The following is a 25000-nucleotide window of genomic DNA, read 5'->3' as shown; positions in this document are numbered from 1 at the left end:
AATAATCTCTTCAGTTTTGTCAACTGAGGCATGTTCAGATATTTTACCCAGTGGCATTATCACGCTGACAGAAAGACAGGGAAAACTCTGGGAATATATACCAAAGATTTTGCATTGAAAAATGTTTCTTATCACTTAAATAACTTTCACATATACCTACACGCACGCGCGTATATGCATACAGAAACACATTCCCACGCTCCTCGCCCCCTCCCTCCCCCCCACTCCCCCACACACGCATCAGACAAAGACAATTACACACACACACACACACACACACACATGAACGTGCGTGTAAAAATTACTTGTTATATTCATAAGCATGAACCCAATGCTTGTACGGCATACAACTGGATGTATTCACTTATACACGGGACATTTTTGGCAAAGGGGACGTTACAGGATACACGAGGAGGACATTTTCAGGGAAAGGGGGACATTTCAGAACGAGGCTGAAACCCAAGAAAGGGGACATTTTGACCGCTAACAATGTCCGCAGGGGACATTGTGAACAATGAGAAAGTCCCCGGGGGCCATTTCCAGCGGTCAATTTGTCCACCAGGGACGTTTCCAGGTGGGGGACAATCTGGGATACTACACCGTCATTAAGTGGTTGTTGCTACATGTATACTCATTTGGCATCATTCTCAAGTGCTGACATGTGCACTTTGTCACAACTCATGTTCTTGGGATGTAGTTCATGATCAAAGTAATCATGGGAAACGTACTGCACAAAAAGTGACATGATTGTATATATTTTATTCATCTGTCATTTACTTTTTATTTATTTACTCATTTATCTATCTATCTATTTACTTACTTATTTGTCTGTTTGTATATTCATCTTATCTTTATCCGAAAATCACATATTAAAAACAAGAGGCAAAACCTTAAAGACTCACTTGTGCTTCACGCTTTATCCAGTAAAGGAATCATGAGGAGAAAAAAAAAAAAGAAAAAAAAAGAAAGAAAAGAAAAGAAGAGATTGAAAAAATCGTTGAAAAATGCTCTATATTAAATATGATATATAAAATAAGCTTGGAAGAAAAAAACACAAACAAGAAGACACACACACACACATACACACACAAGTTTAAAAGTGATTTGTCAAGTAATAAAATTTTGGTTTCACATAACACAGGCACGAGAAAATTCGTATATCAAAATTGTGTATGATGACATGCTTACAGAGGAAACAAAACAGCGAACATGGATTAATTTCGTTGAAATTATATTACGGAATCTTGGTTTAGGACACGTTTGGAATAATCAGTCAACATTCAATATTCATAGACTTAGCCACGTTATAATGAATAAACTAGAATATGGATGTTTTATTCTGGAAGAGAAACAAATCTGAAAATAAATCTAAACTACTAATCTATAATAAAATTACTCGTGAATACAGAACCGAGCCTTATTTGCTTGAAGGATATCTTAATTATAATAAAAAAAACAATCATTGTGCAAATTAAGAACATCCTGTCATGATTTAGCAATAGAAAAAGGCCGATATTTCAACATTCCAAAAGAAAGGAGACTATGTTTACAATGTCAAGCAACAGAGGAGGAATTTCATTTCTTAGACGACTGCGAATTATACAAAGAAATTAGAATAGAATTCATACAAAAAATTCAAAATTACATTCCAAATATTATTAAACCCAGTCAGCTAATACTGGAAGACAAACTTGTGGGACTGTTTGGGAAATTTGTCAGTAACTGCTGTCAAAAACGCCATAGCGTGCAAGAGTGATTCAATGTCTTGTTCAATATTTATCACTTAAAGCAAACTTGACGCTTTCCTCTTCCTGCAACAAATAGATGTGATTGTAGTGGACGAATAACGCCGTTTGAATAATGTTTTTGTGTGTTTTATCATATCTCGAGTATTCTTTTATTGCGGCGGTAAATGAGACGTTCCCATCGCTTCAAGCCCAGCGCAAAATATGGTAGAACTCTAGATCTGCACCGAACCAGTCTACAATGGGCTAAAAGAAACGATCGATTGAATTTTTCTTTTATGTTCATTCCAGTTAATTAAGTGTCCACTTTAGAATATTTATATGCAGTAAACACGTCGATGATGTAGTTAGTATCACTGTATATGTACTGTCCAGAATTTGCATTTCTTTCCTTTTGATTTTGAACAAGAAAAACGAGGTCGTCGTCTTCGAACACAACCTACCTTCTAGTAGGCCTGACTCAGTGGGAAGCGGTTTTTAGAATTTTCGGATTTCGGAACGTATATCAACGAAATAAACCGTTAATGATTCGGAAATACGGCTTAATTCGGGTGACTTACAACTTATTGGTATGACTGTGGAGTTGTTGTTTTTTCCTACTATGTTCGAGCCAAATTTGGCAGACAAAGTATTTCCACAGAAAATACAATGTTAAAGTTTACCACGGACACACAGACACACAACGGAACACCAGGTCAAAACATACTCACTTTGTTTACACAAGTGAGTAAAAAAACAACAACAAACAAACAAACAAAAAAACAACAACCAAAAAACAAAAATAAAAAACAAACAAATATGCTGCACTGACATAAAACCAAACATGAATGTAAATAATTACGCAACCCTACATACAAATATACAGCAGTGCGAGTTAACATTCTGATACTGGTGCGAATACAGCACTGACATTGTTCGTTTGTACCAGTTACATAGACACACATACACACAGATAAACAGACAGACACACATACAGACAGACATAGACAAATCACACATAAATAAACATACATGTTCATTACATAGACACACACACATAAAACATACACACAGACAAACAGACCGACATACAGACAGGCACACAGACAATAATCACATATAAACATACATAGCAGCAATGAAAAATTTAACAAATAGGCTATTTCTCGTACTTCAATACGTCGGAGGAGGAACAAGAAATCGAGTCAAGGCGAAATTATACAGAGAGAAGACCGAGAGAGCGAAGGACTCTGAAGCCAGGATGGAACGTGCAAAAAAAAAAAAAGAAAAAAAAAAAGGGGGGGGAAAAAAACCAAAAAAACCAATGAAATGTTACCTATCCCCCCCACCCCAACCCCCTGCCACCTACCGAACCCCCGCCCCCACCCCTACTAAATCGAACCCACCTGGCTTTCACCAGAACAAACTTGGGGTTTCTGAACACATCATTGTTGCTGCCTTCCACGCGCGCCGGACGTACGTCACGGCCCTCCAGGCGTATCATTTCCGGCATGGACAGCGACGTCTGGCGGGACCGTCGCCTTCCAAATCCCCCGTAGCCACTTCCGGTTCCGGTCTCCATCAGCGCATGGTGTGTTGCCGCGAGGCTTGATCTCCCCTGAGAGGTTTTTTTTGTAGACAGACAGCGGAAGACAAAGATTTTCTGTTGATGCATATAGACTGATAAAGTGAAAGAGAAGTGTGTGTGTGTGTGTGTGTGTGTGTGTGTGTGTGTGTGACAGGGGCAGATAAACAGACAGATGTAAATAGATATGCAAACGGAAGAGAGAGAGAGAGAGAGAGAGAGAAAGAGAGAGAGAGGAGAGAGAGAGGGGTTCAGACACACACAGACACAGACACACACACACACACACACACGCGCGCGCGCGCGCTTGAAACAAGTAGCGAAGCACTATTCAGTTGTCCAGCAGCTCACCTATTGTTATTAATTTCTCTTTCTGGGGCGTCTTTGTATTAGGTATATCTTGTTTCGAGAATCACTGAAATGTCATGTGAATGCCAACTTTAAATTACCTTTTGTTTGTCTGCCAAATTCGAAACCCAAAAGGCCTGCTGATGAACACACGCAAATCGGTACTCACGCACACACACACACACACACACACACACACACACACACACACACACAGAGCCATTCATGCACACACACACACGCGCGCGCGCGCGCGCGCGCGCGCATACATCATACACAGACAATCCAAACAAATACACAGTAATAAAGAGAACTAGGGGCTGGAGTAAAGAAAAAACAACAACAAAACAATCATTGATATTTACGCCTCTGGGCAGCACGGAGTTGCCAGAGCGAACTTAACAGCGTTAATTTCGCTTTGCGTAAGAATGTTCCAAAGTCTATGCTAACTGCACAGATAGATAAGATATAAGGAAAATGCTAGTACCCAGCCCTGACGAGGTTTGGAACTCACAACCTTCCATCGGCAGTCCATGACGTCAATTAACCTCTTCTGTACCACAGACAGACTTGTTCACAGCACACTCCCGATATACAATAATTATTTGTTGCTCAGGAAACAGAAACAACACTTATAACTCAAACCAGTCCGGCGTGAAGTTGATATAATCGCACTCCACTGTGACAGTTCCGGTTTGTTTTTGTTTTTTTGTTGTTTGTTTTTTTTTCACCAAGGGGTTGAAGTCCGTTTCAGGGGTTGAAGTCCGTTTTCAGCACTCATCACTGCATTGTTGAGGGGCCGGGCCACTGAGTCAGACCCAGAAGACCTTGCAGTCGTATTGTGTATATCAGGGATGTTTGAGAGAGTCGGAGGGTCGCGCAATGCCAATGTCAGAATCGGTCACACGTCACGTTGGCCTTCGTATCCTCCATTGTTCACCAATGATGAGAGATCATATGTTGTTGTGTCTTGCTTTTTCTCACTCCACCCACGTAAGAAATGTGTAACTGACATCGGTCGAAACACACACACACACACACACACACACACACACACACACACACCACACACCACACACACACACACACACACACACACACACACACACACACACAACCAACCCCGGCGGAAGAGGAGGATTGGACCCCGCTTTTCTGTGCCGAGCCCAAGAAACAGTAAATATGAATTCGCTGTTCTCTTCTGAGATACATTTTCCGTTCTGTTGCAGACAGCCAGCTGAACTGACGAATACGTTGACAAGAGATTTTAGGGTGCATGTAAATGAAGATGAAAGGAAAGTGAAGTGTGTGTGTGTGTGTGTGTGTGTGTGTGTGTGTGTCTTTCTGTCTGTATGTGTGTGCGTGCATTGCGCGCGCGCGCTCGTGTGTGTGTGTGTGTGTGTGTGTGTGTGTGTGTGTGTGTGTGTGTGTGTTGGGATGTGTAGGTGACTGATGTGTGCTTTGTGTCAGCAGTCAGATGGAGACGTCGTGTCGGTTAACACGCGGCACAGGAAGCAAAAAGATCATAAACGAAGCAGATTTTATCGACACCATCCCTCACCCTTCCCCATCATTATTTTGTTCCCTATCACTGAACTGAACACTGAATGCCATTAGTCTGTGTTCAGGTCTTTGGTGCGTTTAAGGCGATAGATTGATAGAAGTCCGGTGTGCATGATCAGAGCTGTAGTTGGCCGGCGCATGTAAAGGGACCCACGGTATTTTTAAAATAATTCTAAAAATGTCAGTCGAATTCCTCGCCCACACAATTTCCTTGATTATAAATCAATAAAATGTGCACATGCAGACAAGGGAGGGAGTCTGTTGCGTCCTTCCCCCTCTCTCTCTCAATCGCTCGCTCTCTTTCAGTTCTCTCTCGTTCATTCTCCCCCCCACTCCCTGCCCCCCCCCCCCCCCCCCTTTCTCTCTCTCTATGAACATAGTGATTTCTCGCACAGAGAAATAATTATGTTGGGAATATAATCTATGAAGGAATGATACTAATAATAATCCACTCCTTAGGTGATGTTCACTTTCCAGTGTATTATTATTGTTGTTACTATGTTAGTATTATCATTAATATTATTATTGTTGTTGTCAGTGGTAGTTGCGGTAATAATAGTTTGGGTTTTTTTTTTTGTTGTTGTTGTTGTTTTTCTTGTTTAGTTTAGTTTTGTCTTGCATTTCAACCTTCTTTTCATTATCAAATAATGTGTGTATTTTCACCATTGCGTTTATGTATTGCTTGATATAATTATATGAACGAGCACGATATAAGCTCAGGCTTGTTGTTGCTCAAGTTTTCTTAATTGAACGCTGTATTTCACATTGTTTCTTGATATTAAAAAAAATGTTTAAACCAATAATACGATACACCTGTATCAAGCGCCTTTGCTCGTGCGTGCCCATTTCCATTTGCACCCCTCAAGGTAACTCCATTTTATGCAGGCGCCTGTGGTCAGACAATTAATGTCAGTCAACATGACAAGATACGTCTTGTCAGAGATGGCAACAACTGTGGGAAAAAACCCCAACACAGTCAGATGGGAGTACCACAACCACTTGTTTGTTTGTGTGTGTGTGTGTGTGTGTGTGTGTGTGTGTGGGTGGGTGTGGGGAGGCGGTGTGAGTGTGGAGGTGTGTGTGTGTGTGTGTGTGTGTGTGTGTGTGTATTTGTACTGTGTATGTCGATGTGTTTATGTGTGTCTGTCTCCGCTGTATCTCTCTCAGTCTTTGTGCGTGCGCGCGAGTACATGAGAGAGTGAGAGAGAGAGAGAGAGGGAGAGGGAGATAGGGAGACAGGCAGATCGAGAGAGAGAGAGAGAGAGAGAGAGAGAGAGAGAGAGAGAGAGAGAGAGAGAGAGAGAGAAAGACAGAGAAAGAGAGACAGACAGACAGATCGAGAGAGAGAGAGAGAGAGAGCGAGCGTGATGGAACGCGTCTGAGCTTGTATGTCTGACACGCGCAGTGTCACAGGCAATAGTTATGCAGGGCAGGTCCTCACGTCACACGCGTACGTGTGGCCTCACTCTGTGAGCTCACACCTCAGACCTGTACCTTTCCTTGTTTTTTCTTTCCCTCTCTCTCTCTCTCTCTCTGTGCATGCGTGCGTGCGTCCGTGTGTGAGTTGGAGTTGATTCGAAATCAGCGTCCATCATTCATGATTATACCCTGGAGTACCTGGTATCCTACGTCACTTATTCACACACACACACACACACACACACAAACACACACGGGCTTCAAAGGAACGTATGTTTGAATCACAAACGTAAACAGACAAGGAAATGAGTGATCATGCTCACAAATATCCAAACAAACGAATATACTGAATAGATAAATGACCTAACTTGACCAAGCTCAGCTACTACGTCCACATTATCAATGCAGCTTTTCGTGATCTGGGGCAAATGTTGTTGAACTACTGATAAAAATGCGGCTATTTGCATGTTGAACGCAGATAATCACTGATAGCCGGCTCATTTTCTTCTCTCGGTGTCTCTTTCGCAACTCAAGAACATACTCGTACGCACACGTTCGCCAAGTATTGCCTCACTCAAGCACACTGCTCTCTCTCTCTCTCTCTCTCTCTCACGCGCTCGCACCCCCGTTCCCCTCCCCCCTACACACACACACACACACACACACTCCATTCAAATAACAAGCGCGTACGCTCACGCATACATTCACGCGCTCGGCACACAAGTGATAGCAAGAGACTGAGATTCAGAGACAGAGAAACAGACAGAGAGAGAGAGAGAGAGAGAGAGAGAGAGAGAGAGAGAGAGAGACAGACAGACAGGGACACAATCAATACGTCAATACAGACAGATATAAGTGAGGGTTGAAGACATATTTGCATTTTCAGTTACACCCATGTCTAAACATATACTGACTGTATGCAGGATGAAATTAGTTGTAAATGAAGGAAAAACGTAAGTCATGAAAACATTACAATATTTCACAGCATCACAGGTATATTAGATATTCACACACACATACACAGACACACACACACAGACACACACTTCAAACCACCTCGAAAACACGCAGATTATCAAAATATTAAAAGAGAACAAATTTTTCTCTAACTTCCTGCGACTGACAGACATCCGATGAACAACGTTCTGCTGAACGCATCGTAAGTTTGCTTTATCGTCAAAACTGTAGATGCATTGGACAAATTGTCTTACCTGAGACTGGACAATTTCCAAACCTTATGCAGGTAAAATCCTGGTGCAGATATATCAAACTCCTTTTTTGAAAGCCACAAGAGACTTTAAATAAAAAAAATATTTTCCTTCACAAAAATATAGGCCCACAATGTCGTGTGCTTTCGGTTTGGGGGCGGGGCGCTTCGGCAGAGTAATGTCCCTTGATTTTGTCACTTTTCGTGCTTTGGGATTTTACGTTCTCCGACATATCCGAGCAACATATTTGTTGACTGTTCGTCTTTCGCAAACATTGAAGCAGAGAAACAGGATTCACATGCTTCATCGTTACGAAAGCTGGGTGCAAGAGAAAAATAGTACCTACACTTAATGTTTATGGACTTCGCCGTTATGTTTTGATATTTTAAATATTTTGATATTTTAAACAATTATCAGTTGCCCAATAAATTGTGCTTTTGCTGAGTGTGTGCGTGCGCTGTTGGTATTAATGCATGCATGTATGTATGTAGTATGTGTGTGTGTGTGCTTTGTAAAAGTGGAATAGTTGTGTTTATTTTATAACTTTTTTCTTCACTGGGCTTGTCCCCCCCCCCCCCCCTCTGAATGCAGTATTTCACTGTTGCGCTTTGTAATCTGTGTGTAGAATCACACGCAGACTTCACCACTCTTTATTTCTCTGAGATAATGAAGTGATTCTGATTTTGACACATTATTCAGTGCTAAACCACACCACCCACTCCTCTGCTCCTCCCCATACTCTGGCTTCATCATGGTCCATTTCTCTCTCCAAGCATTTCTGTGCTTGAAAACATTCCTTGCATTCTGATAAGGATTAATTTTCATTTGTTGTCCTGCTCTCACCATGACTGAGGAAAGATATTCCAAATCTGTAGTGATATGTCAATGCAGGTATATTCCATTTCCTTGTAAGACTTGGATGGAGCGGGGATTTGATTGTGTGTGTGCGTGTGTGTGCATTGTCACAACATAAAAAACTGAGTTGGTAGATGTGTGAGTGTGTGTGTGTGATCAAATCATAAATTCTGCATTAGTAGATGCACATGCTTTAAGGGTGTACAATACAGTTATGCTCCATTTTGAACTTCTAGAATAGCAGCACTTGCCATCACCTGACTCTTGAATTCAAAGCCACTGATGTTTTATGTCTTTGTCCTTTTTGTAATTTTTCAATTATTTTAATGCACGTATTTGCATTGGGGGAGGTTAAAATGTCAAGAGAGATTTGGGCCCTGCCTTCCTACACCAAGGCCTAGACAGTGAGTGAGAATTCACTGCCCAAATGACCATTAATGGCTATGGAACCCTTTAACCTTTATTTATTTTTTTTTTTAACACCATTAGGAAAATAATGTTTAAAGAGGTACTGCATTAGTGTGCAACATAATGTCATGTCATGTTACAATATTATATGTGTCTCACTATGTAAATCTTTAAACTGGAAAAAAAGGGAAAAAGTAATGTTCAAGGTTAAATACTTCGTTCCAATGGTTTCTAAATGTGTGCCACTTTTTAACAAATTTTTCATGGCTGTTGCAATGTTTGGGGCAATGACATTTTAGCAACAACACAACATACAACAAAAAAAACAAAACAACAACAACAACAACAAAAGTCAAACCATTTTAACAAATCAAGAGCAGAAAGACTTTACTTTCTTGATAACATGTCATATTCCAAAAATGCAAGACTGCGAGAGAGAAACGACTCACGTTTTCACTAACCTCCATGGTACAATGATTAAATGAAATTACATGGTTTCTGAAGTAAAAACATAGCTTAAAAAATACACATATACAAGTGATAGGGTAAGAATCAACAAAGTGATGTATCATTCAATGGAATTTGCAATCAGTTCTTAGCTCACTGAACTGGTTTTACATAGATGGCAACATGCAAGGCACTGGTGTGCAGTCTCTTCAAATATCACACTGACTATTGACTATTTCTGAGTAAAACCAACACTGTCACCCTCTCAATGTATGTCACTCTCATTTCTTCTTTCTCTGGATGTTATTTGTTATTCACATATAACAAAATGAAAATAACCTTTGTATCTCTCAACACTGTTGGGTGATGTTCTTGAGATAACGTGTCAGAAAAGGCAGCGAGAAAATCTGAGCATATGGGACTGAATCCCCACTCGCCAGTAATTTCTCCCCCTCCACTAGACCTTGAGTGGTAGGTCTGGAGCCAGTTGCATGGCTCGGACGGAAGAGCCTGGTATGGTCGTAACCCGCTATTAACTGTGTGTAGTATGGAACTGACCAACGGTGTAGTTCAGTCAATGTAGGCAGTTAGTCACATGTAACTGTCAAAAAGTTAGAACCAAGCAATGCAACTGGGACCTGGACACTAGTCAGTCGGTTGAGATGATAACTGAAGTACCGTGTGCAGCATGCACTTACCATATGTAAAAGAACACATGGTAACAAAAAGCTTGTCTCTGGTAAAATTCTGTAGAAAAATCCACTCTTGAAAACAAATATACTTGCAGGCAGAAGAAAGGAAAAAAACAAAACAAAAAAAAACCCACAAAAAACCCAGAGGGTAGCACTGCGATGTAGCAATGCACTCTTTATGTGGAGAACAGCATGAGTTTCGCAAATTTGTTGTGACAAAAGAGTATGTACACACACACACACACACACACGCATACACACATGCACAGAGACAGGCACAGACACATGAAATTTCAATTTCAAGGAGGCTTTAAGAAAAAAAGAAAAAAGGGAGTTGGGGGGTGACCTAAGGAAAGACTCAACATGCTAGTCAGACAATTACACACGCATATATATACACACACAATCTTGCAAAACCATATTATGCATTATTGCTGTTTATATCTGAAACTAGATTGTTGTGAAAATAACAAAGTCTGCCATATACAGACACAGAATCTGAAAAATCATTTCTCCTCCATGCACACAATTTAATGAGCATGCACACAAACATGTATGTATAAATAAGATGTCCTCTCTCTCATTCATACATGAGAACTCAAAAAAACACAATGCAATCATAAATTGGGCTCTGTGCTTTGCAGCATTTGCAATACATAATTCTTTACTACATCAAAAAAAATGAATATTTCTCATGCACATAAATATCTGGTGGATTCATTTCTTTACTTTCATTCCTCTCTTATGCACACACACACACACATACACACACACTCACTCACTCACTCGCGCACACACACACACAAACTTAACACATATATCTCACTCAGTACAGAAAGCTTGGATGCAGTCCAACTGTGGAAAGACACAGTGTTTAGACAGACACAGACAGATATTGTTTATGTCTATCCAAGATTTGCTTTTTGGAGTAAATTTAATCACAACCTGTATGACCCAAACTACAAGACAAAACAGACATCAACTATATACTAAAAACTAATATATATATATATATATACTTGTGCTTCTCATCATGAAACCAGTATGGAAACATTTCTGAAAATGTAACAGCTACATTTTCTGCCAAGAACAGGAACTTTAACCCTGTGCCAGCTTTACTCTTCCTCACCATAAGAGAAACAACAATATCAAAAGAAGTTTTTGATCAACCCTGTAACGTATGTCACCCATAGAGGTATCCGTCGATCAGCTCGCTGAAATCTCTCCCCACTGACTAGTACTGAAGACTGATACAGGCGTACATGCTCCTGGAAACAAAAAACAAGAAGCATCCATTGAGTAAAATGACAATAACAATGTGTCTACATTGTCCACTTTAAAACCAAGAAACTGTCTTTGGCTACTTCAATACTGAAGCTGTAAAAACTGTTTATCTAAAACATCACACTGATAAGAGATATAAGAAAAGAAAAGATAAGATAAGATAAGAATAACTTTATTATCTCCAACTGGAGAAATTTGGTCAGGTGCATTATAGACAAGTAAACAACATGGGGACCATAACTGTAAAAGCCAACAACAGCCCCTACAAATATTACGAAGATACAAATGTAAAAAATATCACATACAACCCACAAGAAGAAATTCAACATAAAACTTTAAATTCTGTACACAATCATATAGTAATAACTGTTAGCAAGGAATACTCTTTTTTTGGATGTCATAGATACAACTGCCTTTAACAGGATCACCGTCACCACTGTCACCCTGATCCACTGACCTCCCTCAGCTGTCGTTGAAGACCTTCGTTCTCAGTCACCAGGGCCACCTGACACTCCAGGTCGCGGCAGGCGGATCTGTAACCTGCGCAGGAGAGACAAAACCAGTGCAAGGACAGGGCACAACTGAACACACTGTTCTCTGTCAATCTGTATCGATTCACCCGTTAATCACTGTAAATCACTGTAAGGATTACAGCTTGTCCATCCTTCCCTGCTTAGGAGGGTTTCAGCAGTAGTCTTTTAAAATCATTTCTTATATGAGATAAAAGCATAAACATGACAGCAATTTAACTGTGTCAGCAATACTCATGCATCAGATACAATGTAAAACTAATGCGTGCTCTATCAATGAATGATAATGTGGTGACCCTATTACCCCAATCATTTCCAAAATGCATACACACTTTCGAAGCATATCAAAATTATTCATAAAATTGCCTTTGAAGAAACTAACAATAAAACCACCTCTTACATCGGTATACTCATACACTAACATTGGTACAATCTTTCACTCTCTTACATCGGTGTACTCTTGGAATGTAGTACTTTGAAGCTGGACTTCTTATTTCAAAAGACACCCACACACTCATGCACACACACACACATATATATAATTATATATATATTATGAATGATCTTTTTTCATATATACTTTACCATATACATACACACACAAACACACACACAAGCACAAACAATTCTACTCCAATCACTTTTTTTTCATCCCTTCACTACTTCCCTCACCAAAGTTAGGGGAGCCGATGAGGGTCAGTGAGGGCAGGGCTTTCTGAGGGAGGTAGTACCACAGGCCTTTGGCATGGAAGGTCCAGTTCTCCCTGAAGTATTCGTACAGCTGAATCCTGTGATGCTCCTTCAGGTGCTGTACTTGCTCAAAGAAAGTGCGGGCAATGTAAATGTAGGCAGCTGGGATGTAGCCGGCGATTCCTTTGGCACGAAAGAAGCCGTTCACCTGCAGACGTCAGTTTTAATGATGATGATAATCATTTTATTTCGACTGCCCCTTTCATTAAAATACAATCATGCTCAAGGCACATCACACGAGTAAACTTTAACTAAAAGAAAACATTTCACACAAAAATTAAAACCACAACCAGCCGCCGTGGCGAAGTGGTTAGCGTCGCGGACTGACGGCTGGGAGGACGCGGGTTCGAATCCCAGCGGAGGTGGGTTTTTCGGCCCGTGGCCGGCTCCTACCCAGAGTTGAGTGTGCTGTGGGCTTAAATGGGGAGACTGGGACCACACAGTCGAGTGTCATCCACTTCAAGGATGCGTCTTTGGGTGTGTTGCTCTAATTACTTGACCAACACTGCAAGTGTCTGTATCTCTCGGGCCTGGTTAACGCCGGGATATCATTATGACAGGAAGCGTAGAGTACAGCCTTGTCACGCAGTCCCAAACCAAAATGGACCTCCATAGCAACATCATCATCATCATCGTCATCCTCCTCCTCCTTCATCGTCATCAATATAAACAAAATAGTCTCAAAGTCTGTGGCCTTTCATGCCCTGCTCTCATGGTGACCTCAGTTTTGATACCCCTCCACTTCTGTGCTTGGGGTGAGTCCTGTCAATGTCGTCAGTATCGGCGGATTCGTCGGGGGCTGTTGTTTGAGGGACGTGGTGGCGGTCTCCACTCTGGGAGGGACGCTCACTCAGTCTGGCTCCGCGACTAAGCCATTATTGTCGTTAGTAGGGGGGTTTAGTAGGTGGTGTCCTAAGTACGTAAAATCAGAACAGGCACCACTGAACACCACCGAAGTGACTCAGCAGCAGTGCAGGGTCTCCTCTGGTGTGTGGCCTCCAGGTGACTTAACATCGATGGTTCCCTGTGGACTGCCGACGCTGGAACTGCGACGGACGAACCCGGGTGTGGCCGTGTATGGGGGAATCTAAATGAGCGGCGTGGGAGTAATGCCACTGAAACGGTGCAGATGATGGGGCAGCAAAAAAAAAAAAAAAAAAAAAAAAAAAAAAAAAAAAAATTAAAACCACAGGTACAAATCTCCTCAACAACCATCCCATGCGAACAACGTACAGTCACCTCAACCAAACACTGAACCAAAACAACCTTTGTCATCCATGCTATTATAATACCAAGCACCCCCCCACACACAGTCAGATGAATGCATGCACACACACAAACACACCCATATCTATCTATCTATCTATATATATATATATATATATATATATATACACACACACAGACACATACAAACATATACATATGCCTACAGTAATCATATACATACATATAGACACAAATACATACACATGTAGATTCATGCTGTAAATATGCATGCAAAAATTGTTTTTTTGTTTTTTGTTTTGTATTGTTTCAAGATAAATAAAAGAAAAAAACACAAAGACAATACATGTTAATTGTCTTTGATAAAAATAAATTCAAATTCATTGTATAACACTTGGATAAAAACTGAAAATTTGTGAAGAAAAGGAGGAACTCGGATTATATGCTGAAACAGACAGGTTTTTAGAACGTTTGAATGGCATGGGCATTTTCTATATGATGTATATTGAAAGGGAGAGAATTCCATACTGAAGAGCACTGTAAGGAAAAGCTCTTTCACCATAAAGTTTTAGTTCTCATTCTGGGGACAGACAGAAGATGAGAGTCAAAGGATAAGCACAGTTGCCTGGAAGGCATGCAGGCAGAAGGTCATGGATGTAAGCTGGGGATGAACCAGAGAAAAAAATGTGAGGCAGCGTTGCAAATTTATAATTAACCTGTGATTTGACTGGGAGCCAGTGAAGTGCTTGGAAGAGTGGTTGAGCATGATCAAATCTGTTCAACCTAAGGACAAGCCTTGCTGCTGAATCATGAAAGCACAAGTACTCATTTTGCTACTGCTAACAATAGCAGGGTCTCTGGTTGTGAATAATTATGCATCAATAACACTTAGAAAATAGCAAGGAAGCACTGTGTGTTCATCAGAATTGAATGCTGGTATCTGATCACTTTTTTTCTTCTTCATAATTTGCACAGAATAAACTCCTTTGGATAATAATTTCAGTTTCTGGGATAGACACAAATTTGAAGCCATGAGGTCAGCTGGGTTTCTGATGACTTTTTTCTTCATAATTTGTCACTGAATAAACTTCTTTGGAAATTTCAGTTTCCAGGGCAGACACCAATTTGAAGCCAAGAGGTCAGCTGGGTAAATTTAAATTCAAATAACTTTTAATCCCTTGTTTTGTTGTCATGAGCAGAAAACTACAGCGTGCTTTTAAACATTCTCAATGATATGCAATAACAGATGGTGCTGTGGCAGTATCAGCAAGGGTTTGGACTGATCCAGTGTTCACCAGGGATTAGGGTTTGAGGCCCTATTTTTGTATTTGTATCTGTATTTGTATTTGAATTGCTTTTTATCAAAACAGATTTCTCTGTGTGTGAAATTCGGTCTGCTCTCCACAAGGAGAGTGTGTCGCTATACTACAGTGTTGCCATACTACAGCACCCCCCCCCCCCCCCCACACACACACCTTTTTTTTTTTTTTTGTATTTTTTTCTGCGTGCAGTTTTATTTGTTTTTCCTGTTGAAGTGGATTTTTCTATAGAATTTTGCCAAAAACAACCCTTTTGTTGCCATGGGTTCTTTTACGTGTGTTATGTGCATGCTGCACATGGGACATCGGTTTATCATCTCATTCGAATGACTAGCGTCCAGACCACCACTCAAGGTCTAGTGGAGGAGAAAATATCGGTGGCTGAGCCGTGATTTGAACCAGCACGCTCAGATTCTCTCGGTTCCTAGGCAGATGCGTTACCTCTAGGCCATCACTGCACTCCATTTCAACATAGTGGTGTGTCCTTGGGAAAGACTATTCCAATTTTCCTCATTCTACCAAAGTGTGAATCGGTATCTGACTTGTTATGGAAGGTTAGAACAGCAGAAGGAGAGGACTGGGCCCAGGCTTTCTATGCCAAGCCCTAGACACAGCGGATGTGAGTTCACTGCCCTGATGGCTGTAAAAAGGTATGGCACCTTTAACCTTTTTAAAACTTTAACCCTCTCTGTACGCATGACAAAAGAGGTGATGACAGCATTTTGGCTGCTACTGACATCATGAAAATGTTAGCGGAGGATTCTCTCACTGAAGAGACGGATGAAGACAAAGAATACCGCAGTTTCTAACGATGTAATCTATAATAATAGGCTGGGTCATCCTGACACCCACTGGGCATGGGGAAAGAAAGGGAGATGACCGGTTATCCAAAGTGAGTTAATGACAAGCGGAAAATAAAAAAAGAAGCTGTCTTTACCTCTGGAGCAGCCATCATCAGACGGTATTTGGCGAGCGATTCCTGGAGTATAACGCTCATGTAGTGGTCAGTCAGGTTAAAATAGCCAGAGGCTAGGAGAATCTCATCGTGTCTGGTCGCTTCCCTCAGCAGCTGAAGCGTGGCGTGCTCGTCATTGTACACCCCAAAAGGCCCCATCTGGACCAGCGGGTAGACCCAAGTGTCGGCAGTCTGGGAGCTTGCATCAACTGTTGGGTAACCTGTTCTTGACACCGCTGGTGTCTCTGATCCTGAAGGAGAAACTTGAGCCAGCTGTCTGAAAGGAGAATATTTAAATATGTATTTGTTCAATCATCATATCTGAGAGTTAAACATCTGGTTTTTAGTCCCTTTATTTCTGTTTCTGGAACAAACACAGGCAGACATTTGTTTTTGTTTTTCTTTCAAATTCCAGCGTCACATTCACAGAATTTATGTTATTTTATTTAAAAAAAAAATATTGGTGCTGTGTAGAATGTGATGCCTTATGAGGCAAATCTATCAATTACATTTGTGAACTGTTTTGCTCATATCACTGTTTGTTGTTAGTAACGATTTATCTCCCCTCCCCTACTCCTGTCAGACATACAAAATGGCTACCACATTCTGGTAAATGGGATCTCAAAGCAATCACTGGACAGGAACAAAAATTATGATAAAACTTCTGTGATGGTTTCAACAACATAGTATGCCAAAAGACACCACAGGATTACACTACAGAATACATACCTGAGAACACTTTTCTGCAGCTCTGTTTGACACCGGAGAAGACTTTCGATTCTCTCCTTTGCTGCCCATTTGAAATAGTTTCTTCTGCCTGAAAGCACAACATAACATACACTGTAATTCAACAACAAGAAGGGAAACTGAGATACAGACAAAAGTGGCAAGACATTAAGGTGTAAGGCGAGTAGAGGAGAGAGAAAGAAATAAACAGAGAAGCAAGAGACATGAATGTACTACTAATGAAATGGTGCATTAGACTGCACTTCACATGATTCACCACATTATGATTAGGTTTTCTTTTATTTTGTTAAAAAAAAAAAACCAACAACCCACCACTGAGTCAATACTTGTAAGCAAAATAACATCATAATGCTTTGAAACTGCACATGTATTTATCATCATTTAACCCTTTCAGTGCCAAGTCCATTGTATGTTCAGTGATAATTATTTTCTAAGGGATGTTTTCGTCATGGGGGGTGGGAGTGGGGAATAATAATTAAAAAAAAAAACCCCAACAAACTATTCTACCTTGGAAACTACTAAAGGAAAGTATACATAACCTATACTTTTTCTGAAAGGAAAATGAACACATTATCAATTCTGATGAATAGAATTGTGCAATCAACAACCATCTACCTGAAGATCTAGTCATCAGCCCCATCCACATGTAATATGAGGCCTCTGTTCAAATGTGTGTGTGTATGAGTGTGTGTGAGAGAAGGAGAGAGAGAGAGAGAGAGAGAGTGTGTGCATGTGTGTGTGTGTGTGTGTGTGTGTGTGTGTGTGTGCAGTGCATGCATGTGTGAGTATGCACAAGTTTTTGTATTGATATGCACTTGTATGTATACTAATTTCTACTGTATTTGTGTTTGTGTATGGTTTTTTTAAATTTATGTTCGTACCTTGTTATGTACTATCCCCCCCCCCACCCCTCCAATATTCCTGTGACCCTGGTACACTTGGTAATAAAGAGATATTCTATTCTATTCTTATGACAATTTCACGTAAATCTAATGATTTTGCAATAGGAAATTTCCCTACAATGACATGGATAAAAATTTCCGTACTGGGGCACTCAAAGGGTTAACACACCATTGTACCCTTTTTACCAGCATGGCCTTTTGTTACTGCCTTTGAGGGGTTAAAATCTCCTAACCCCTGAGTTTTTTTTAATTTTCTCATGAAGCATCTTTGCAAAGTCATTCTCTGAATCATTAATGACACTTTGACAGAAGAGTCAAACTGCACGACAGCCAGTAAAACACTTAATAATCTTTTTTCTTTTGAGAGCTAGGAAGAAAAGCTAACAAAGCCACAATAAAAGAACTAAACTATCTGTGGTACAATCGCTCGTATCACATATTTACGGATATATATATTCACCCAAGTACGGATGTGTCTCCCATGTGCTGTGGAGTTGCAGTGTGTCGTCCTTTTGGAGCTGGAAGGAAAAGGACGCTACAGTTTTGACAAGCTCATCAAAGAAGTCAGCCATGTCCTTGCAGTCGTTAAATAGAATGTACCTGTCTTGTCTGTTGGTGAAATAATCATTGCTCAGGTTGGCCCTGTGGAGATAAAAAGACAAAAAGGAAAAGTTCAAGTTCATTTGTGTATGTGGGGTAATGGTGACGGTGATGGTAGTTTTGCATGCACATACACATGGACGTGTGTGCATTCAGTGGCAAACATTGCAAAATGAGGACATGTGGCAATCAAAATCAGTGATAACAATGTAACGTAGTTTCAGTGGAAAATCAGAAGTAAGATATTTATGAACAATTAAAAAAAGATTTTAAAAATGGGTGTGAGGGTTTAACACTGATTTGCAAAGTTAACAGGATATTAAATTAAACATATGCTAATTCAGTTTTATAAATAATGGCCTGCATAAATGAGACAGGCGTTCCATACAGGTGAAACTGAAAAAGAAACAAAAAACCAAAACAAAAATGTTTTGTATGTGAACCAGTGTTTATAAATATGTTTAGTGATAATGATTTAATCTATATGCACCTTTCCGTGTAAAACATGCTAACTGCTCTGTACAATGGAAAAAACTGACAAGTAAAACAGGCATTCAAACACTAAAATGAAAACATACATGCATAATCCTACACAGGCATCCAACCAAATAATTAAACATTAATTCAAGTTCATACACACACAAAGTCATCTCAAACAACACTCATCATACATAACACACATAATACCTAAATGTTGAGTGTGCTCAAAGACTGTTTCATGTGTTAAAAGTCATTCATTTTTTTCTTTCTTTATACATTAAATTCCATTCCTTCTTCGTATATGTGCATTCTCTCGCGTGTTTGTGCACTGCTTTTTCATTAAGTCTGCCTCTTGTTTCTATAAACTTTTCAGATCTGACTGATGCCTGTGAAGCAGTTCTAGAAAATTGTCTCCCTTTGCCCAGTCAAGAAAGCTGCATTTACTGACAGTACGGAAAGGAGATGGAAAAAAAACATCTTTTGCAGTATTAATTTGATATGCTTTGCCTGATTTGGGTTTAACCTTAATTTGAGGAATTGTATTTTGGTGTGAAATTAGTTTGATGAAATACAATAGATTTGGGGTATACCCAATCGAAAGGTTTTGAAACTGGAAGTTACGTTACCCGGACAGTTCCTTAAAACATGTCAGTAACATTACTTTTTCATGTCTGTCTTTCTTTTCTTTTCATTCTTTTAAAACAGAGAATTTACATGTTCTCTTCCGCAGTCACTTAAGACACCGCAGTACAATTACTTTTGATCTTTCCTTTCTTTTCTTTCTAATGGAGGAAGGCAGCAGAATGCTTACGACCCTTATCTGCCAATGCTGTGTCTGTGAGGGTCTTGGTTCGAATCCCAGTCTCACCCTCTCTTGCATGTTTGACGATAAACCTGGTCATGTGGGTAGCACGCACTCGGCACACTGAAAATGAACCCATGGGCAACCCAGGTGTAGAACATATGTGTAGAAGAAATCCACTCTAATACTGTGATAGGCACACAAAGGCCTGGCCAGCACACTGGGTTAAGCTGCTGGTCAGGCATCTGCCTAGCAGATGTGGTGTAGCATATGTAGTTTGTCTGCATGCAGTGGCGCCTCCTGGAGAAACGGAAACTCAAACAGAGAATTTTCATGTACTCTTTTCATGTGCATTTCACACCTACGCATTATTATTTCCAGTATAATGAAATGGAGGCTGCAAATTGAGCTTGCCAGTTCATTAATCCTACTTAAAGACTTAATTTCATTTCGTACCCATGCTTCAAACAAGAAATGACTCCCAAACCAATATATATATATACATATCACACAAACTAAAAGAAAAACTGCTTTTCTTTTCCTAATCATGTACATCCTCTTTCTAACAAGGTCAAGTACTGGCTGCAAATTTGTATGTTTATATCATAAGCAATGTGTATTTGCAGATATTTTCCCCTGAGGTCAAAGACATCAAACTCCCTACACTCACCCACTAATGATCAGACTGTCATCAACAAGGTACACCTTCAGATGGGTCAGCCCTATCACTTCATTGAAGCGCTCTGGCACGATGGCTTTCAGTACACCTCGGAGGTCTGGTGTGTGGTACAAACTGACAGACACTTGCTGCGGGAACTGATGCAGCAAGCCCTTCAGCATGGTCCTGGAGTTCACCTTGCCTCTGGACCCTCTTGTCATGTCCAGGAGGACGTTCACCTTGAACTTCTCTTTGTGAGCCACAGCATTGCTGCAGGCTTCATGGACGCACGATACCTGAATGGAAAAAGAAGCTTAAAAGAAAACAGACACAACTGCCAGATTCACACTTGTGTGCATTAATCACTGAATGTATAAGGAGGAACGTGGCAGAATGGTTAAGATGCTTATCTGCCAATAGTGTCCGTGAGGGTCTGGGTTTGAATCCCGGTTTCACCCTTTCTCCCAGGTTTGACTGGAAAATCAAACTGAGCATCTAATCTAGTTATTCAGATGAGATTATCAGCTGAGGTCCCGTGTGCAACACACACTTGATGCACTGTAAGAGAACCCATAGCAACATGTGTTATGCTATGGTAAAACTCTGTGGAAGAAATCCATTCTGATAGGTAGAGACTACACAAATATATATGCATATATTCAAGGCCATTCTAGCATGGTGGGTTATGCTGTTGTCAGGCATCTGTATAGCAGATGTGGTGTAGCATATATAGATTTGTCTGAATGCAGTGATGCTTCCTTGAGAAACTGAATATAATATATATAAAGGTTTCTGATTTCAACATAGCGGTTTTGTTAGATGGATTAAAATCCAGTGTGTTCATGTACAGTGCAGAAGAGATTCTCTCGCTGTCTCTTTCTCTCAACTTCACATTATAAACTTATAAAATCAAAGAAATGAAAGAAAAGCATTAAAGTGTTTGGTCTCTATACATGTTTCTGAAATAGAACAAAAATCTGTATAAAACATTCAATAACATACTATGTCCTGGGTTCTCAGACACGCTGAAAACACAAGCAATAAAATCACTCAATTCTGAACATTCATATTGCGACAGAACAAAATTTCTTTAATGTGAAAAGAAAAAAAAAACTCCCTTCAACCCCTACACCACTTTGACTGAATTTCGTCAAAAGTAGAATTGTCTGTATGGAGCTGTAAGTCTCAAGAAAAATATTTTGATTCTGTTGCACCAACTAAATCATGTAATGTTATCTGGCTCAGTAACTGACACAACCAAAACTTACCAGTTCCTTTTCTAGAGATCCAGTTCCCAGATAAAGTGAAGCCAATGTGATTCGTTTCTTGGCTTTTTTGGCCTTTACCTGTTCAAACATAAAACACACTGCATGGGTGAACAAATTAGAGACATTGCTGGTTAGACTGGAAGCAGAATGTTATCTCTGAAGCAACTTCTTTATTATCTTATGTATAAACTATTGGCCCCAGTATGGAAGGTTATTATGAAAGCATATGCATACATAAGACAGTATATCATAATATATATAAATTCACACACAAGCACACACACACATGTGCACAGGCACACACATATTATAGACAAGCACCACCTCCCACCCCCATCACCACACACACGCACACACACACACACCCATCACCACACACACGCACACACACAAACACATCAAGACTCAAATATGAAAATTTTGTTGCCTTATCTGATACTCAAATAGGTAATGATTAAAAAAAAACAACAACAAAAAAACAAAAACAAAACGAAAGTAAATAGAATTTAAACACCATCAAATAAAGTGTAACAAAAACAACAACAACATCAACAAAAAATGTAAAGATTAAAAAAACAAACTGGCAGGCTTTGCAAAAACAATCACTGAAGATGAAAGAGAAAAAGAAATGAATTTATACTATGCTAACACTAACATACTATGGACTTAAATACTGTGAACAGCGTTACGTGAGTAAATCTAAAAACCATTTTTTTTTTGTTTTCCACTGTTTTTAACCTTTAGCAACCAAGCAATCTGTCAGAAGCCAGCATTACCTGTCACAAGCTAAGGTCTTGAACTGTGGTGATCCATGCACAAAGACCTGAGTCATACCAAAGCAGCAATAAATCAATCATGCGCAAAACGCACACAGCAGCTTTGCCTCTATTTGCTTTCAACATCTCACAGAACTGGGTGAGCTCAGTCTACACAGCTTGTTTGATTTGATGTGGATACTCATATATCACCTATCCTCAGTTGACTGATTGATTGATGTGGATACTTATATAGCGCCTATCCTCGGTCAGAGACCAAGCTCTAAGCGCTTTACATACACGGGGACATTTGCACCACAGGCTGCCTACCTGGGTAGAGCCGACTGACGGCTGCCACTGGGCGCTCATCATTCGTTTCCTGTGTCATTCAATCAGATTTCATATGCACACGCATACACACCCAGACAGACATGTAACATTTTACGTATATGACCGTTTTTATTTATTTACCCCACCATGTAGGCAGCCATACTCCGTTTTCAGGGGTGTGCATGCTGGGTATATTCTTGTTTCCATAACCCACCGAACGCTGACATGGATTACAGGATCTTTAACGTGCGTATTTGATCTTCTGCGTGCGCATACACACGAAGGGGGTTCAGGCACTAGTAGGTCTGCACATATGTTGACCTGGGAGATCGGAAAAATCTCCACCCTTTACCCACCAGGTGCACCGAGATTCGAACCCAGGACCCTCAGATTGAAAGTCCAGCGCTTTAACCATTCGGCTATTGCACCCGTCAGTTGGAGACCAAGCTCTAAGCGCTTTACAAACTTGGGGTCATTTACACAACAGGCTGCATAACTGGGTAGAGCCGACTGATGGCTGCCATTGTGCACTCATCATTTGCTTCCTGTGTCATTCAATCAGATGACTGAATCGCCTCCTTAATAACTGAATCCCCTCCCTAATAACTGAATCCCCTCACTTTTTACCTACTGTGTTCTGTTTCCATCCAGGTGTTTTATACTAGTGAAACTGAAATTGTTTTTATCAGTTGATGAACATGTATTATATGCTTTTCATTTCTAATTTTCTCTTAAAGCTTTTAAATTCATGCATGCTGTTATAGTATGAATCTTACTTGTGTGCATGTGTGTGTGTGTGTGTTTCCGACGAACCCGTATACACATACACACATATATCATAATACTGATGTGTGTGTGTGTGTGTGTGCGTGCGTGCACACTCAAGTGCACGTGTGTGTCTCTGAGTGCATTCTTGCGTGTGTGTGTGTGCGTTTCCTCTGTGCATGCTTTAATGCTTGGTTTTTTGATTACCTAGATGATATTTGGTCTAGTTCACTGTTTTGGGGTGACTGTGTTGTTCACATGGAATGGTTTTGGAGATTTTTACATGTGGTTGTGATTTTTGTGTCTTTTGTTATATTTTACTCATATAATGTGCCTTGAGCATTGCTGTATTTTAGTGAAGGCACAATATTTGGAGATTTTTACATGTGGTTGTGATTTTTGTGTCTTTTGTTATATTTTACTCATATAATGTGCCTTGAGCATTGCTGTATGTTAGTGAAGGCGCAATATAAATAAACTATTCTTATCATTATATCATTTCAGGCACGCATACATACACACTGAGACAGACATTAACATTTTACTTGTACGACCGTTTTGTTTATTTACCCCGCCATACTCTGCTTTTGAGGGTGTGCATGCTGGGTATGTTCTTGTTTCCATAACCCATCGAACGCTGACATGGATGACAGGATCTTTAACATGCATATTTGATCTTCTGTGTGTGTATACACACAAAGGTGGTTCAGGCACTAGCAGGTTTGCACATATGTTGACCTGGGAGATTGGAAAAATCTCCACCCTTTACCCACAAGGCACCATACTGTGATTACTGAGACCCAGGACCCTCAGATTCAAAGTCCATACTTACTTTCAGCACCTCATAGTCATAGAACTGGGTCAGCTCAATCTACACAGCATGTTTACCCACACTTACTTTCAACACCTCATAGAACTGGGTCGGCTCAGTCAGCACAGAGATCTGTTCTCCCCGCAGCGGGAAGCATGGACCGTAGTGGCCCATCCAGGCAAACCTCTGGTAGATGGCGCTGGGCCACGCGTCAAGGAGAGTGGACGGAAGTTTGACAGCAACATCTCTCTCTGCTGATGATTTGCTGCTGTAGGAGGCCCCCAGACACAGGCACCTGTAGTGAAAAGAGAAATGAGAGAGAGCAATATTAAAACCATGATCATTCTTCTTTTTGTACGTATCTATCACCTGTCTTTGGTCAGAGATCAAGCTCTAAGTGGTTTACAAATAATCATTTGCACCAAAGAGCCTGTCTACCTGGGTAGAGCTGACTGACAGCTGCATTTAGATGCTCATGATTTGTTTCCTGTGTCTTTCAGTCAGGTTTCGTAGCCTTCAGTTATGCTCACACACACACAAGATGCTGTACAGGTTAAAGAATTTGCCA

At 40.4% G+C, this 25000-nt stretch overlaps 2 protein-coding genes across 3 annotated transcripts in view; both read right to left on the bottom strand.

Moving 5' to 3' along the window:
* LOC143288930 (uncharacterized) overlaps positions 1-8003 on the bottom strand; it is a 34531-nt gene extending 26528 nt beyond the window's left edge. Inside the window, exons 1-2 of one of the 2 annotated variants that reach the window (XM_076597613.1) lie at positions 7851-8003; positions 3131-3342 (exon numbers count right to left, since the gene is read on the bottom strand). In XM_076597613.1, the coding sequence (XP_076453728.1) occupies positions 3131-3306 (176 nt within the window). In that variant the 5' untranslated portion in view covers positions 3307-3342; positions 7851-8003. The remainder of the gene's footprint in view (positions 1-3130; positions 3343-7850) is intronic. The other variant, XM_076597621.1, reaches the window with a different exon arrangement.
* A 1473-nt stretch (positions 8004-9476) lies between these two features.
* LOC143294055 (CDP-diacylglycerol--glycerol-3-phosphate 3-phosphatidyltransferase, mitochondrial-like) overlaps positions 9477-25000 on the bottom strand; it is an 18150-nt gene continuing 2626 nt past the window's right edge. The window contains exons 2-10 of the mRNA XM_076605473.1: positions 24520-24727; positions 21772-21849; positions 20516-20799; positions 18424-18605; positions 17044-17131; positions 16297-16591; positions 12736-12961; positions 11991-12073; positions 9477-11517 (exon numbers count right to left, since the gene is read on the bottom strand). Of these exons, the coding sequence (XP_076461588.1) occupies positions 11398-11517; positions 11991-12073; positions 12736-12961; positions 16297-16591; positions 17044-17131; positions 18424-18605; positions 20516-20799; positions 21772-21849; positions 24520-24727 (1564 nt within the window). The 3' untranslated portion in view covers positions 9477-11397. The remainder of the gene's footprint in view (positions 11518-11990; positions 12074-12735; positions 12962-16296; positions 16592-17043; positions 17132-18423; positions 18606-20515; positions 20800-21771; positions 21850-24519; positions 24728-25000) is intronic.

This window comes from Babylonia areolata, chromosome 1 (assembly GCF_041734735.1).
Source record: "Babylonia areolata isolate BAREFJ2019XMU chromosome 1, ASM4173473v1, whole genome shotgun sequence".
NCBI lineage: Eukaryota > Metazoa > Mollusca > Gastropoda > Neogastropoda > Buccinidae > Babylonia > Babylonia areolata.
The sequence above is the reverse complement of the archived record's forward strand: the minus strand, read 5'-3'. Positions and strand labels throughout refer to the sequence as shown.